Below are 16427 nucleotides of genomic sequence, written 5' to 3'. Positions count from 1 at the left end.
GACCCAGGATTAGTTTTAACCACCAGGGGTTCTTTAAAACGCACCTAAATGTAAGCTCACAATCGCGCGAACAATGAAAACGTGCAGTTTAAACGATACGTAAGCTACAACAACCGACGCAGTTGTACAAGGAGCTATAACAAAAGAAACTATAAACAAGAAAACATATAATCAAGCTAGAAGCGCGAAAGCAACAGCTAGCAAAAAAAAAAAGAGAGAGAGAGAGAGAGTGAGAGAGTGAGAGAGAGAGAGAGAGAAAGAGAGAGAGAGAGAGAGAGGAGGCCATAAGGACAAAACTAAGTCACAAGCGCACAATCGTCATCACACGTATCAGTACCGGAAGCCCGATGTATAGTTAAAGGCATAGGGTCAAATACACGCGCCTGCAACGGCTCTCTCTGGTCAACACAATTCAATCTCGACGGCCACGCTTTTTTTTTTTTTGACCGCATGCGTCAATAACGATAGATAATATAGTGGATAGGAATATAAATTTGGGGCTGGCGTTGGTCCAAGCTCACGGCGTGATTTTTGCAGCACGAAGCCGAAGAGAAAGAGCGAAGGGTTAGCAATGTTTGTCCTTCTTTTGTCAATCCTTCGTACTTTCTTTCTTTTTTTTTTCTTCGCACTTCAGTGCTTCGCGCTTCAGAAATCCCGCCACAATGCTCAAAACATGGCGTCTATGACGTCATTCCGGCTCCGCAATCGCTCTCGGTGCACGCAGTCAGCAAAAGTACGGCCTCCGAGATCCGCTCGGTCTTCGCCCAGAGGGAGTCGTCTCTGGGGCGTGGCTGCAATTAACCGCAATACCTTCGCAATACTTGCCGCGGCCACCGTCGATTTCGTCGGCGCCCTTCTCGTCGGCATCGCAGGCGACGTCCTTGTGACCAGCGAGACGGGGAGGGCGCGCGAAGTTCATCTCCGCCCTGTCCATTTGCTCTTCCAGCAGGGACTCGACCAGCATCTTCACAGACGCCTCTGCGTAGGTCACGATGACCAGCGCCATCTTTCGCAGCGCCCAGACGACGAGGAATCCGCAGAACACGTAGACCACCGTCAAGCCGAGGTCTTCGTACTCGCTGTCGTCGACTTCGAGCTCTTTCTTCTGAGACATGTGCACCTGCCAGAATCGCACCGTGTGTGGCGTGCACACAAAAATTGAAACGCCTAACAGCATAACATAGTACTGTGGTATTAAAAAGAAAAAAAAGCCAGCAAAAAAAAAAAGAAAACACGACGAGCGCAGGAAACATACAAGATTAAATGCAGGAAAAAGGTCAGCCTCTTTCCTGTCTTCGTGTGTGTTTCCTGTGTGCATCTTTCTTTTTTTTTTCTTGGCTGGTTTTTTTCTTAACACAATGCACCAACTAGCCCAATAACGTCTTTTACTACCATACTACTGTGTGCAGGGAGAATACTATAGCGTTCGCAAATCATTGTTTCAGCTGCGATGCCAGCGTTATCAGTGGCAGGATACTGTATACGTTTGAGTACAGAAGACGGTCAAGGCTTTCGTCGACGAGTCTGACCTCGACAGAAAGATCAGTCCCACTCCACGCTCACGCAGTGTACAGTTCTCGTAAATTCAAACGCTCGCAAACTGTACTGAGATGCTTCGTTCCGTTTCCGGGTTCACCTGCGTTCGTAACGGTGGCTAATTAACGCAGGCTCCAAAGCGCACACATTAGAGACGACTAGCCCGTGCTTAGAAACCGGCGACTGAGCGATTACGCGTCGCACTTCCATGTGATTACGCGCAAAATGCGTTCCTGGCTGTTTGCGTTTCAATTTTTTTTTTCAGCGCTGAACACATTACGAGGGGGCACCGTTTAAGCTAAATTATGAGGTCTACAGCGACCCGAAACTGTTCAGTAGGTTGTGAGGAACAACGGCGGGGGAGGAGTACGCCAGAATTATTTTGACCACTTGGGTTTTTATTCATTGACTCTCTTTTTTTTTTTTTTGACGTGAACCTAAATCTAATTATGCGAGCATTTTTTTTGCATTTTGTCTGCATCGAAACCCGGCTGCCGCGGCAGGGGATCGAACCCACGGCCTCGGGCTCGGCAGAAGAACGGCACAGCCATCTCAGCTACCGCGGCGGTTGTGGAATTATATGTATAGGCGCAAGACTAAACCAGTCAAGAATATTCCTTCCAAATTCTGTATTCGTTCATTTTTTTTAGTGAATTGACGGAACAGGAATGATTACTACTGGAGAAAAGCGAATGGCCAAACATCCTTTTCTTAAATTTCGAGCCGACATTTTTGCAGAGTATATTTTTCATGTACTTGCGATACCATCGGGCGCAGGAGCAGCTCTCGAAAGTTGTTTGCTTAGGACTAGCTTTAGAATGCACTGTATTCCTTTCTTTACAACAACAACAACAACAACAACAACAACAACAACAACAACAACAACAACAACAATAATAATAATAATAATAATAATAATAATAATAATAATAATAATAATAATAATAACTAGACTACGCAGAGTAGGCACCGTAAGAATTCACGAACGCCAAAGGCCAGAAGCGCGAGTGATTGGGTTAGTGGGCGTCGCCACCCGCATTTCTGTCTCGCGTTCTTGCTAACCTTTTTCTTTGCAGACACCTGCTGAAGACGCTTGACGGCGCTGCCTTTAAACGCTGTCCGAGATCAGACCGGACTTCCCGAGACCAGACGGGGCTTCCCGGCCGTCAACGCATCCTACGAGAACGCAACGTCTGCTTCTTCTTCTTCCCATGCGAAATTTCCTCCTCTATCCAGGTAATGTTCAAACCAACGCTCCAGTACTGTACACCCCAGCGATGGCTCACCCTGAGTAACAGGAGCGAATTCCGAAGGATATGCCTTTGATTTCACTTATTTCTCACAAACAAGCACGCCCATGTACATGGTGCTGTACAATCGCTTGTTGCATGCACAGGAAGCGACTGCAGGAGATGTAAACGCGTCGTGGCCACCATGTTTTGCTGCTGGCGCATGAAATGTTTCAGCATCACAATAATCGTCTTACTTAAGATCTCCGGATATGGTTTCCTTTCTTCGCTAAGTAGCGACGTCTTCGTCCTCCTCTCGGAGCCAGTGTCGTCCGACATGTTCTTCCTAATTGGCATGCGCGGAGCGGCGGAGTACAGAACTTTGGGTGGTTGACGGCCGTTTCTACATCACGATAGATAATGCGGAGCAAAAAAGGAATAATAATAAAGAAATGTCACCGCCCAAGCACTCCATACATATGATTAACCAGCGGAGCTGAAACGTGCGGCCCCGGTATTTATCACTGGGTTAATTCCGACGGTTCATTAAACGGCGGCTTGATAGGCTGCCAGATTCTCGGTACGCAGTTGCTGCTTGCGCTCGGCTGCACGAGCCTGTCCTTGTGCCCGGGCTGCGGCATCGGTACGACACAGACGAGCTCGTTCCCAGTCCTGCTCGCGGAGTTGCTGATCGAAAGTTGCCTGCTACTAAGAAGTACGTATGACGCGTGACCTGCCCATTTCGGAGCCGGACAGAAACTGCTGCGCGCGCGCTCGGCTGCGACGGAGAGCAACGACGTCATCACTGGCGCAGCCAATCGCTCGTATCATTCTCTTTTTTTTTTTCGCGCATGCCCATGGGGTTGCTTCGAAGGAGTTTTCGGTGCACAGGCGACAGACGGACGGACGAATCGGCTAGCCATATACAGCTTCGCTGTAAAAAAAAAAATTGAAAAGCTACGAAACTCATCGGGGGAAGCGCAGCATGGTGCTGCCAAAACCGAGAACCGCCTTCAACGAAGTACACAGTTCGTGTCCGATATCTCGCGGCATCATTTTCGGCGACCTGTATCTGAAACACGTTGTTAGCCTTGACCGCTCACTTCGGTGTCAACCGCGTTGGACCACTTTACGAACAACTTAGCGGACGGAAACAGTTTTGTCCGAACCCTTATGAATATGTGTGTTTACATTAATTTGACAGTTCATTTCCCGGAGGGAGAAAAGGAAAGAGCTCCTCTAGCGCTGACGAATAGTACGCGTCGAAAGGCAGTTCAAATGTTCTCGCTACTTGTAGGGGTGAGCGAACAGTGATTTTTTGAGACCGAATTGAATACAAATCGAATAGTGCCAGAAGCGAATCGAATCAAATAGTTTTCGAATAATTAACAGCCGTTATCACAATTAATATATAAAACGGTGTTCACATCGTAGTATTCTTAAGGTTGGCAAGTTTTCTGTCATTACATAGGACGTTATGAAACTTTGTTTATTAAAAGCACAAATGGAACATTAAGAGTAAACAAGTAGTTTTTTTTTTTTTGGGGGGGGGGGGTGCGCATGACTCTTTAGAGAGTTCAAATGATTACTGTATATATAGCCTGCAAAGCACCTAAGGGACGCAGCCTCATCCACTACACAAGCTCTCATGTTTTATGTCTATACTGCGCCTGCGGGAGTGAACGTTTACCGTACGTTTGCTCCAATTTTGTGTTTAATTGGGCGTAGTTGACATTTTGAAATATTGGAAAAATACTCGCATTTTCGGATAGTGACAGATTATTCGTTTCGGATACCGAGTCGTATAGGACGCTATTCGATTAGTTGTTGGAAAGTTTCGAATATTCGTGCACCCCTACTACTTAGCTTTACAAGAAATAAAAATATAGTAATTAAAAAAAAAACATACACACAGGGACTTCAGTCGTAACGTCCGTGCCGAGTTGTGCCCAAAACGTCGGTCTCTCTCTCTCTCTTTTTGTTACTTGTTTGCGTCCTGAATTATTTGACACACATCCACGAGGGGCATCAACCACACCGTAAGAACAGAAGATTGGTCTTCTTGGCGATAAATAACAATGAAAAAAAAAAACGAAAAATGAAGCGGAGCCTTCGTGAAGCGTTTAAGTGTTGTGCAACTAAATGAGACTTGCGTATAATTGTATTTTGTTTCGTGCTCTGCAACATGTAATGTCGTGCAAGTGTTTACAGACTATACCTTTCACAAGGAATGCAGAAATGCAGCCACTAAGTAAAGCGGATGCAGTGCGAGATATCGACGAAGCGATGTCACGTGGACGAAGGCGTTTTATCATGTATAGGCAAAGGAAGTTTTGCTTTAAAAAAGAAAGAAAGAAATACCTAATGACTTTATGACTGCTCCGTATGGTTGCAACTAACAGAAAACAAATCGAGCTGCCCGGGTCTCAGTACTCCTTATTCAGTGATGTGTCGAGCTATGCGCACTCGTGGGCAGTTCACCTCATTGTGTTCGTCAAATCTTTGTCTCAATGTAGAGACTATGCCAGTGGGATTTAAATCACCCGCTCTTGCTACAAAGCCACGTGACCATGTTATTAATTATAAAATTTGAAGTCAGAATTCTAAACTTATAAATATAGGACTATAAAGTCCTACTTATAAGTTTAGGCATGCCTAAGTTAATAAAGTTCGTGGTTATAAGATTCAGAAATTTTTTGTGCTGGTTTGCACGTCAAAGGTAACACAAACTGATATTTAAGGCCATGCTTTTGATTACTCTAGGTGCTATTACGTCATCGTCGCCTTGTTGTGATAAACTTTTTGTGATGCCAAACAATTTGGCCGAACGCAAGTCGGCGCAAGACAAGACGCCTTGGCTTTGTTTACACGATCTTGATGCCAATCACACTTCTCGAAACCAGCTGCCTGGAGTTTCACCGACGCTGTGTTCTTCGTGCGTGGTAGATCCAACAGCTGTCGGCCGCTCGTCCAATGCGGTCCGGCGACGTTCGTCCTGTCGAGACGTCGACCGGGGGGCGAAAATGCCACCGCGCGTGAGCAGAGAAAACAGACTACGCATCGTCGAGCTGTCCAAGCAGGGCAAGCCCGCGCGCGCCATTGCCGCCGAAGTCGGCTGCGCTGTCACCACCGTGCTTCGCGTCGTCCACGCGTACCGCGACGAAGGCCGCATCGGCGACGCGTCGCGTTCGAGCCGACCGCGTGCGACCGACGACTTCCAAGACTTGATGATCATAGCGGCCGTAGTCGACGAGCCGTTCCTCAGCGCCGGCGACATCAAGCAAGAGCTGGGCATTCCGGTCAGCGAGCAGACCATTCGCCACAGGCAAGACGGAATTGTGTTCGTACGCGCCGCTTCGTTTTTAGTTTCGGGCCTGAGGACCCGTGTGTTCTCAGTTGGAAGTTAGTGCTTGTCCTATCCCTCTTGTGTCCGTGGTTTCTGCGCACTAAAGACGTTTGGTCATGGTATACATAGATGGAGCACTCTCATTCTTAATATAAGCGCAGTGAACTGTTCGTCTACTGGAGTGATAGATTGGTCCATGGGGTTTAACGTCCAACACAGGGACAATAAGAGATTCCGTAGGGCTGGGCTCTGGTATAACTGCCACTACTTGCAGCTCTGTAATGTGCACCTGCATATAAGTGCACAAACGTTTTCGCATAGTGTCGCCATAGAAATGTGGCCACGACAGCCGGGATTCGAACCCATGACCTTGTTATCAGCAGTACAATGACGTGGCCACTGTGGTGGGTTATTAGTATTAAAGTAATGGGGTGGCGTAATGGCATAATGAGGAAAGGGAAGTGCAACCGACGACAATGGAAAATTCAGTGGCGTGATGAGAATAGGAAATCTTCAGGCATAGCACGGAGTCAGCCAATGCAAGGCAGGAGTAATCACAGCTCGCTGGAGGAGGTCTTCATCATGCGGTTGACAAATTAGGCTGCTGCTGCTGCTGACGATGATGATTATTATTATTCGAGTGGTCTACTTGCAATTTATGGCCAACCGCTGCCCTATTTGTGCATATGATTCTTGTCGCAGGTTACATGAAGCAGGCCTGAGCTGTATCAACAGCAACACAAGGCGGTCACTGAAGCCCGAATTTCGAAATGCCCGGCTCAATTTCGCCAGCGAGTACAGCAGCTGGACTGCTGACCAGTGGCAGTCTGTGGTGTTCACCAATGAATCCACGATCTGCTGCAAGTGGGACAAGAGCAAACGGTCCTGGAGACCACTTCAAAATTGGTAATAATTTCTTGCTTGCTTTCTAAATGCTTAGATATAGTAAGTTTGTGGGAAAGGTTTTCAAGTTGTGGTTTTTCGACTTGTGAACAGTGATCACCTTGTTTTGCTGTTAATACAGCTCAGGCCTCCTTCATGTAACCTGTGACAAGAATTTAAATACATTTGTTTGTCCTGCACTTGTGTCAAAAACACTGTACCTTACGATTTCCACTAAATAAACTGACTTCACGATGAGTTTGCTACACTACCACTGCTGCAAAGCATGCTAATAGGAATTGTTTTTTATTGGACTGAAGAGGTACAAGGATAAGAAGCCTGATGTGCCATAAGAAACCTGCTGAGCCCTCTACATCAAGAGACAAAAAGGTGAAACTAAGAAAAATGTACAGTTGGAATGGGGTTGATGAGACGTGTCTCCCCCAATATTACCTGGAAAAATTCACTACGGCATTCACCTCGGCATTCCTCTCATTGTTGCCTTAAAGCTAAGTACAGCGAGCGATGGCTACTGTCACCATGTGGCCTGGTGCTCTCAGAATGTAGCGAAATTAGTCTATTGAATGTCACTGCAGTACTAACTTTCGTTTTTGATTCTAATGTTATGCATTCATTGACAGGGGCAAACGGAGCACACTTAAGCATTTTACTTCCACTGGTCTGTGCTCTGCTAAAAAGTTACATGAATAATGTTTTCCTGTAATTCTGGGCGTCTGTCTCTGTTAGTCTTGTTGTGCTTATAAGCTGGTGCATTCTCAAAATCAAATTGCATGCCTTATGTGCTCATATGGAAGAGCATTTGGCTTGTGTATGCTCATTGTGCCTTTTGGTCCTGCAGTGATAAGCATTATCACACTTACAGTGACGCATGCTACATTTACTTTTGTTTGTGGATGTGAGCGTTCATGGTGCTGGCGAGAAATTTTGTGACCGCCTTCCAAGCTCTAGCCATCTGGGGTTGATGGGTTAGAAAAGGGGTGGTGTTGTAAGGCGCAGGAATTTAATGTTTGATATAGCTGCCACCATCAGACCTTTTCCCACAAGAGCTTTGAGCACCAAGTCCAGAACATGTTTAAAGTACATCTGGTGCATTTGCCTCTTTGCACCTTCTTAATTTTTGGGTGTTTGATAAAGCTGATGAAGTAGCGACCCTTATACAGAAAACTGAGAAATTGCAGAACTGCAAGATGGATTTTGTAAAGCGTAAGCATTGTAATAAAATTAAGCATTATATCTGACGTTAGCATACACAGGAGTTCCATGGGAATGAGCCATTTGAACGCTGAAGCTTTCCACTACATTGTTAAGCTAGGCACAGTGCATCGGAGAATTGCAGGTTCTCCTTAATAAAGCACTTCCACAAAATTGGCCAGTGCAGAAGTGTTCGTCGTGAGCTGCTGCTAGGAAGGGTTCATCGTGAACTGCTGGTTCATCGTGGTACAGAAGCTTTGACAGTAGTAGATAACATCAATCGGATAATGCATTTCAAAGTTCTGTAACTGGCCATGTCATGACAACAGAGAAATCTAACAGAGTATGCGTAGCGTGCATTTACAAAACTGTGTCGTGAAGAGAAATTTGGCATCGTGCAATTTCCTTCACAGTGGCATCCACTCAAATCAAGAAAGTTTTCAGTTTCATTCAGCTCAAGTATATACTTCAGAATACTTTTAACTATGCAAGGGGTTTTATAATAGAATAGATGAGAAACAAGCCAATATTTCATGCATGGGTATTTTTATTAAGATCATTCACTGACTTGTTTTTTAGCTGGCCTTTACTGTAACTTAAAAAGCTTGGCGTTCTCAATCATTTTAGTGTAGACACGTGGCAGGCATTCCAGTTACTTATTCTGAAACCTCTGCACAGGAATGACCCATTATTTGTGCGTCAGCTTGGTGCCAGCAGCCACCCGTTCATCAACGTCTGGACTGCCGTCACATACGAGGGTCTTGGCCCCATCCACAGGGTTGAAAGAGGCTCATTAACGCCCGACGACTACCTTGATGTTGTGGACAGTGTCCTCCTGCCATTCCTCCTCGACGGGCCATTTCGCGACGGCGGCTTTTTGCTGCAGCATGACCCCACACCCACCTATTTGTCGGACCGTGTCCGAGAGCATCTCGAGGCCCATGGTATCACCCAGTTGCTCTGGCCACCCAAGTGCGAAGACCTCAACCCCATCCGAAATGCCTGGGCACTCCTTAAGGAACGCCTCTGCCGCCGAAGGCTGGCGGACCCGTCCCCCGACAACATGTGGGCTCTCATCAAAAAGGAGTGGGACAAGTTGAGAGACATGCCGAACCTGGCGTGCGCGTTCTACGCTTCGCTTCCGGAAAAGATGCGAGAAGTTGTAACCAGCAAGGGAGCGCTCATCACAGCGAAAGAGCCGGTTGCCAGCGGCCAACTACAGGAACTGCGAAATCACTGTGATAGTGCGGAGAAAAGGCTTCTGTTGAAGGACGTTGAGTTATATGGTGAGAGTGATGACAGTGACAGTGCGATTGTTGAATGTGGTGCTACTGCAAATGAAGCAGGACCATTTGTATACTAGAGGCCCACTGTTTGTGGACATAGTGTTCCCGTGAAGAAAATTTGCAGGCATCAAGAAACAAAATTGCTTCTTCTTCTTCGTTTTCGTGTGGTTTTGAAATCATGAAGACAATTTATTTCTAATATTTTTGGCCAAGTTATGGGTTTCAGCCTCATGAAAGTGGATAGCATCTTTACTGTGTTTGTAAGACAAACGATGCAGTGATAGGTTGGGCTGTGAGTTTCTTCCAGAGGTACTGAACAAGCCCTAATCTAAACTGTCCATAAACTTTTGTTGGTAGTTTGTGTTGTTTTGTAAAGGTTACTCCTTCTGTTTTTGTTTTGCAAGCTGTGCAAAAGAATGTCAATAAACCAAGCATTCTTGTATAAAGGTATGAATGTGTACACCTAGCTGATGCTCTGAATGTCCCCAGTGACGTTCCGAATGATAGTTTAGAAACATTCCATGGCTATACACACTACAAATGTGTGGAGCATATCTTTACAAAATTGCGTGTTCAGGACTTGCATTACACAGTAGCCAAAAGAGATAATTTTGTTTGCTTTCACTCACTGCCTCATGTTGAGGTTTGGCTGAGCCGGATAGAAGTCACTGGAAATAGCTGAACGTGAGGAACTGTCAGTTGTACATATGGCAGAAATTGTGTCGTATGTGTCTATCTAGCTGAATTACCTTCATTTTAGATAGCTTTTCCTCATTTTGGGGTAGGGTTGAGCCCAAAAGCTTAGTATGAGGAACTGGTGGTTGTGCTGATGCTAGTATACATGCTTATCTGCTCCAGCCAAAGTGCCTTCATTCAGGAAACAACTGCTAATAGTAGAAGGTGCTTCCTAAAATGATCTGTCTGATTGGTTATTGAATCTCACGTGACACAAGAAATAAGGAAGAAAGGCATTCTTTCTGTTTGTTACCTTGGACATGAGCCAAAGCTTGGAGCAGTGCCTCATCCCCCCCCTCTTTTGTTTTACTCCATTTCCTCTATGTGTCTGACTTACTCTTGTGTCATAGCAGCTGGCAGCAACATCTCCTATCATAGGTACTGTAACAGTAGGCAAATGCTTAATTAAATTCACCTAAAGAAGCAACATCATTCCAAATAATGTGCGACTTCTACTTATCTTGGGTGTCTGGTGGAATAGCCGATGCAAAATACATCTCATAATAAGTTCCACCTATATTTGCATATCTATGCATCTGTCGATGTATCTATTTGCTACCTTTGCACAGGACGCTGAAAATGTCAGTTTACTTTTTGGTTTTATCGCTATTTTACAGGGTGCAAGGGTACAAGGGCTTGGAGAAAGGGCTGAGATGAATTAAGCTTATGAATAGCTAAAAAAAAAAAGTGCATGAGAAAGACTGTTTCTCATCCATGCCTTTTTTGCAATGTTCTGAGGCTGAATTCATGAATGAGCTAGGTGAGCAGTATGTATTGGCTGAGATAAAATATAAGTCTTTACATTTTCTTGAAGATGTGAGAGTGAAAGTCAGTGAGTTGCTGTAAGCGTGAGTACATGTTTTCTCAATGCATATAGTATGCGGCTTCGAGAGTGCCTCATCTGTGTACTCTTTGTGTGTTTGTCTTTCTTTCAACTGTGTGCCCGCTGAAAGCAAAGGCACTGCTCAATAACCGAACGGCAAAAGATGGAGCACATCAGACGAAAACACAAACATAAAACACGCTGTAATAAAGCATAACCCCCAAGCATGAATGAGGCCAAAGCGTGAATGAGACCAAAGCATGAATGAGGCAAAGTGCCTCAAGTGTCCAGTTGCACAGCAGTTATGTGTGTATTTGCAGGCTTCTTTCATGCTTGGAAAAACACTTTTATGTGGCACATATTGAGCAACAGAGTGCTGTATTGGGAGTTTTTCATGTTGCTCTACAATTTCCTCATTGACACTTTTTATCTAACTGTAATATTTGAGAAGTTGATTAATTAAGACTAATTATTTAATTATGCAGAATGAAAATAATAATCTAAGTATCTCCAAGCGATGGCAACCAACATTACCTTGATTCTGTCCAGCTACGTGGAATTTGCACATTTTTAATGTTTGGCTCGAGTAATGCAGACCACCGTGTGTATATATATATATATATATATATATATATATATGTATATATCTATATTCGGCAAGTTGTAGTTCAAGAAATGCCATCATAACATTACTAGGTACACTTTGTGTAGAATTATTTGAGTTCATTACAGAAATTTACTTTTTATGGGCAGCCATAACACGTGACATCGGGAGGGAGCATCCATATTTGATGGACAAATGAGTTGTGAAAATGCGCTATGCTGCAAGTGGCAATATGTGGTTACCGTAACTTTTTTATTATCACCTGCACGGGCATTAAATAAGCTCACTATGATAGTGATGACGTTTTCTTTCAGGATGTAGCATGTATACTGAATGTGAAGACTGATGGTTTGAAGCCAAAGAAGAAGCACAGAACTGGCGCCATGACCCGCTGCACGCTGGAAGCTAAATCCGAGCCTCTGGAATTGCAGCCCAATAAACAGTGACGGAGCAGTGCAAAGACATGCCTCTCACTTGAAACAAAGCAGAAGTTCATCAAAATGCACAAGGATGGCCACTCACGCCAACTCATTGCGGAGTATCTCAAATGCTCAAGGCCCACAGTGATCCAAATAACCTGGCAATATGAGGACTGCTCTAATACTGCTTTGAGGCCACAATTAGAAAGCAAGGCCAAAAGAAACAGTAATTCTTTCTTTAGCAGTAGTAGCTCTAGCTCTGAGTAGTTTCAGCGTTTTCATCCACTACGCTGCACCTTTTGACAAAAACATATGAAAGCAAAGAGCAGTGCCACTTTATTCTAATGTGCGTAGCCTAACATTTTGGCAGTTTACAACCATGTCGTCGTCCATCAAATTCAGTGGAAGCAGGGTGACAGAAACAATACTGTGGTTGGGATCTACGAGGTGAACAGCACACCTCCCCCCCCCCCCCCCCTCATGTGTGTCACATTAAATGAGTTCCATGTGCAGCAATCCTTACAGGCTCTGAGTTGGGATACGATGCAAACCCAGTCAGCTATATGAAAATCCACGAATTGCATTACACTTTCAGAGTGTTGTATCCTGAATGGAGTCCGGCAGTGGCAACATAATAATATACAAGAAGCAGTTATGCCACGTGGCAGCTCAAGCATAAAAAAAAAAAAAATTCAGGTTTGCTTGTATAAACTGCAAGAGGCGATAACACTGTGCTTGGGTGAATGTGGGTGTATATATCTCCAAGCTTGCCATAAAACAAAACCGACTCTTTATAACATGACTACAGCTGCTTGTAAGAATTTAGGTGCAGCACAAACGCGACGCTGACGTACATTAAGTACAACTGTCACTCCATCTGGTCACCTCTGGAATGGCACGACATAATGCGCCACCTACCACCAGCATAAACTGAAACGCAAAGAGGAAATAGTTGATCGGAATGCGTGTTACACGTAATTTGATTGCACAGATATGCGGCGTGTAATTGCTGCGTAGGCGATTTTTAAGCACGGAACTGAACCAAGAGGAGGTCGTGAACCGAAATGACCGAATTTATCTTGCGCAAATGAGCCAATCGCGATTGGAAGTGCTCACGTGACACCTGTATTAAACTTGTTCCGAGTTGGAATCTACGACAGCAGTGCATTTCGAAACTTACCGAAGCTGTTATACCGCGCATTGCAGTCGTTTTCGCAATTAGGAACTGGAATCGCAGATAATATGTCCCATAACAAGCACACAAAGTTGAAAGGGCCGCGCTTTTGCAGTTCTTGCAATACGCGAGCGCGCGAGGAAGAAAAGAAAGAAAGCCGGAATTAGGGGTTCACATGACCGGAAGTTTGGTGTCTCTGACTGCACTTTACGCGACTTTACTGCTTCGGTTCGATCCCGCTTGTAGTGAAACACTTTTGGAAGTATACATTGGTTCCTGTTTATCGCGTCGCTTGTTTCGTTTGGTGTTTTCAATCCTGCAATCGGTGGCAACTCGGAAGGCTGTTCGGTAAGATACCTGTCTCTTTAGAAAAATATATACATACTTAACTACATCGAGTTCCGGCGTAGGTTCATGTTGTGGTCATATTGCGATGCCGAGATGCATCCCGTCAACCTGAGTGTCAACAGCTACTTTCAGAGGAGAACGTTGAAGTTTTTTTGGTGTTAATGCGAGGTGGAAGCGAGCTTAAATTGCAACTGTGGTTTAAGTAAATTTTGTGGAAGGCGCACGCGATCAAGCACACGCACTATCACGTACTGCTTATGCGTGGTATCAAGTGTTTGCACAGTCGCGTACTGCTTATATGCATGGTATCCAAAAATCTGTCATAAATCGGCAACAGTAATTGATCAACAGTATGTCAAGCCATCTTCGTCGCTAGATTATCTTACGGTGATAGTGTTACCTGCGAGGCCCTCTTTCTGTTATTGGTTTCGTTTTTCTTCGCAGACATATGTGCGCTGGCTGTTCCGATTAGTTGTGGCGTTCGACTTAGCTTTGGAGGCATAGCTTGTGCAGGCAGGAGCGTGCAGGAGTGGTTGATTCGTGTATTCGACTGCATAGAAACATAAGGTCGCGTACTATCCGCAAGTTAAAAATAGCAGCAGTATTGGGTCCACCTTCCTAGCTGGACATCCTACCATAGTAAATACACTACACACAATGCATTCATGCAGATTCTGTGCATTCTGCTATACTCACCTTTTCTTTCTTTCCTTTCCACAGCAGGTTCTCAATTCCATGACTTGGCTCATAAGTGGTCCAGTCACACAAAAATGTCCTACTGCATGAAGGACACATTGGGAAACTTGACATATGAATGAATAGCTGCCCTCCGTGCAAGACTGCATAAGAAACTGTAGTGGGGAATGCAGATGCATCGGTGGAATGACCGTGCAATGAGAAGCTGCAATACGTGGACATCATTTGAGTCACTTGCGCGTAATGGCCGTGCAGAATATTTATATCCCGCCTCCCGAATGTGTGCTCTAGTCCTTGACTTGGCTATTTAAACAGCTGCACAAGCGTGAAACAAGCCATGCCGCGCATTAGTGAAGAAAGGAGACGTCAGATCATCAGCCTACATGAACAGGGCTATTCTCACCGTGCCATTGCCGCCACTGTTGGCTGCACTAGGTCTTCGACACTCCGCATTGTCCATGCTTATGTCGAAGAAGGGCGCATAGGTGACGCATTCCGTTCAGGTCGGCAGCGGGTGACCACAGATTTTGAGGATCTCATGATTGTGGCTGCTCTGGTGGACGAGCCCTTCCTCAGCACTGCCGACATCAAGCGGGAACTAAAGCTGAAGGCCAGTGAAAATGTCATCCGACTCCGGCTGCAGGAAGCTGGATTGGCATGCTGGAATGGCAACACCAGGTTGACCCTCACTCCGGAGTTCAAGGCCATGCGGCTGAAGTTTGCCAATGAACACAAAGGCTGGACTGCAGAGCAGTGGCAACGAGTTGTGTTCACCAACGAGTCGACAGTATGTTGCAAGTGGGACAAAAGCAAGAAATCATGGAGAGTCCTGCAGAACTGGTAATCATCAGTGCTTTTACGCATCTTCATGTGCTTCCGATGCTATGGAGTAGTCGCCCTTAAACTTGTGACTGTCATTAGAGAACCTCCTAAATTCAGTTGACACTGTTTAGCTAGCATGTCGAAGGGAAATAATTAAGTGTTCAATATTATCAGAAGTTTGATCTAAGTGGTAGCGAAATATACAAAAAGCTTGTAGTATTTGTGATTTTGGTGTCATGCATATCTCGTATATGCCTAACAGGATAACTCCCATACTGAAAATAATTGTGAGTGGCAGAATTTCATCCTGCTTTCAACCTTTTTTGGCTTTTTGTTGTGTCTAGGTTAGCCACGTGACAAGCTGCAACAATGCTGAGAAAATCTCACGCTTATTTTGCATTGCATCATTATGAAACATGGTTACAGTGCTACAGTAGCTGCGTTTCGATGGGGGCGAAATGCAAAGATGCCCATGTAATGTGCATTTGATGCACATTAAAGAACATCAGGTGATCAAAATTAATCCGTAGTCCTTCACTGCGGAGTGCCTCATAATCAAATCATGGGTTTGGCGCATAAAAACCTCAGAATTTTTTTTTATGAATGCAAATAGAGTATAGCTGGAAAAGAAAAAAAAACGAAGAACCACAACTGTAACCAGAAAAACAAGAAACAGACATGTAATGAATAAAATAATTAATTACTCACCATCTAGGACCTGTGAAAGTGGTTGCCCAGCGAAGCTCTTGCGAAACCACCACTACAACTGCTGCCGCGGAATCGAATCCCGACCGCGGCGGCCGCATTTCGATGGAGGCAAAATGTGAAAACACCTGTGTACTTAGATTTAGGTGCATGTTAAAAAACCCCAGGTGGTCAAAATTTCCAGAGTCCTCCACTACGGCGTGCCTCATAATCAGAAAGTGGTTTTGGCACGTAAAACCCCATAACATAACATACAACTGCTGAGGGGGCTAGGCAATGCTTTACTGATGGTATGGATACTTCTTTTGAGCTTGTTCTTTATTGAAATGTACACTGTTTAGTACATTGTATGCGTGATTCCAATGAATGTATGCACTGTTCACTTCACCTTGCTGAGTACTTGTAGCCTCTGCATTACGAGGGTGAGGAACCATTGCATTTTTGCTTGCTTAGAGGGTATGAGCCATTGCTGATAGTTTTTGTTCACAGGCAGACATGAATAATGCCTGCCACCGATAGGCTAACAGCTTTGCTATAAAATAATTATGCATGACAATAGGAATTCGCAAAATAAGCATACCCTATGCTAATAGGAATGCTCTAAACAGCA

General features: G+C 44.9%; 1 protein-coding gene across 2 annotated transcripts; it reads right to left on the bottom strand.

The window, feature by feature from the left end:
* Nucleotides 1-544: 544 nt before the first annotated feature.
* Nucleotides 545-14515, bottom strand: LOC142557490 (uncharacterized). Of its 2 annotated transcripts, none has more exons than XM_075669381.1 (2): nucleotides 14291-14515; nucleotides 545-1120 (listed from the first exon to the last, which is right to left on the bottom strand). In XM_075669381.1, exons 1-2 carry the CDS (start codon nucleotides 14513-14515, stop codon nucleotides 725-727), a joined length of 621 nt encoding a protein of 206 aa, XP_075525496.1. In that variant the 3' UTR covers nucleotides 545-724. The 2 variants fall into 2 exon arrangements, with proteins under 2 accessions (XP_075525496.1, XP_075525497.1); XM_075669382.1 differs by lacking the exon at nucleotides 14291-14515 and adding an exon at nucleotides 2599-3156.
* Between the last annotated feature and the right edge of the window lie 1912 nt (nucleotides 14516-16427).

Source organism: Dermacentor variabilis, chromosome 9 (assembly GCF_050947875.1).
Source record: "Dermacentor variabilis isolate Ectoservices chromosome 9, ASM5094787v1, whole genome shotgun sequence".
Classification (NCBI taxonomy): domain Eukaryota; kingdom Metazoa; phylum Arthropoda; class Arachnida; order Ixodida; family Ixodidae; genus Dermacentor; species Dermacentor variabilis.
This window is presented reverse-complemented; position numbering and strand designations above follow the sequence as displayed.

What these genes read in the sequence shown, in the direction of transcription:
- LOC142557490 (XM_075669381.1), bottom strand. Translation starts at nt 14,515, where the DNA reads ATGATGTCCACGTATTGCAGCTTCTCATTGCACGGTCATTCCACCGAT. An exon ending in GGAAAGGAAAGAAAGAAAAG is followed by an intron (nt 1,121 to 14,290) that starts GTGAGTATAGCA and finishes CGATTCTGGCAG; the next exon opens with GTGCACATGTCTCAGAAGAA.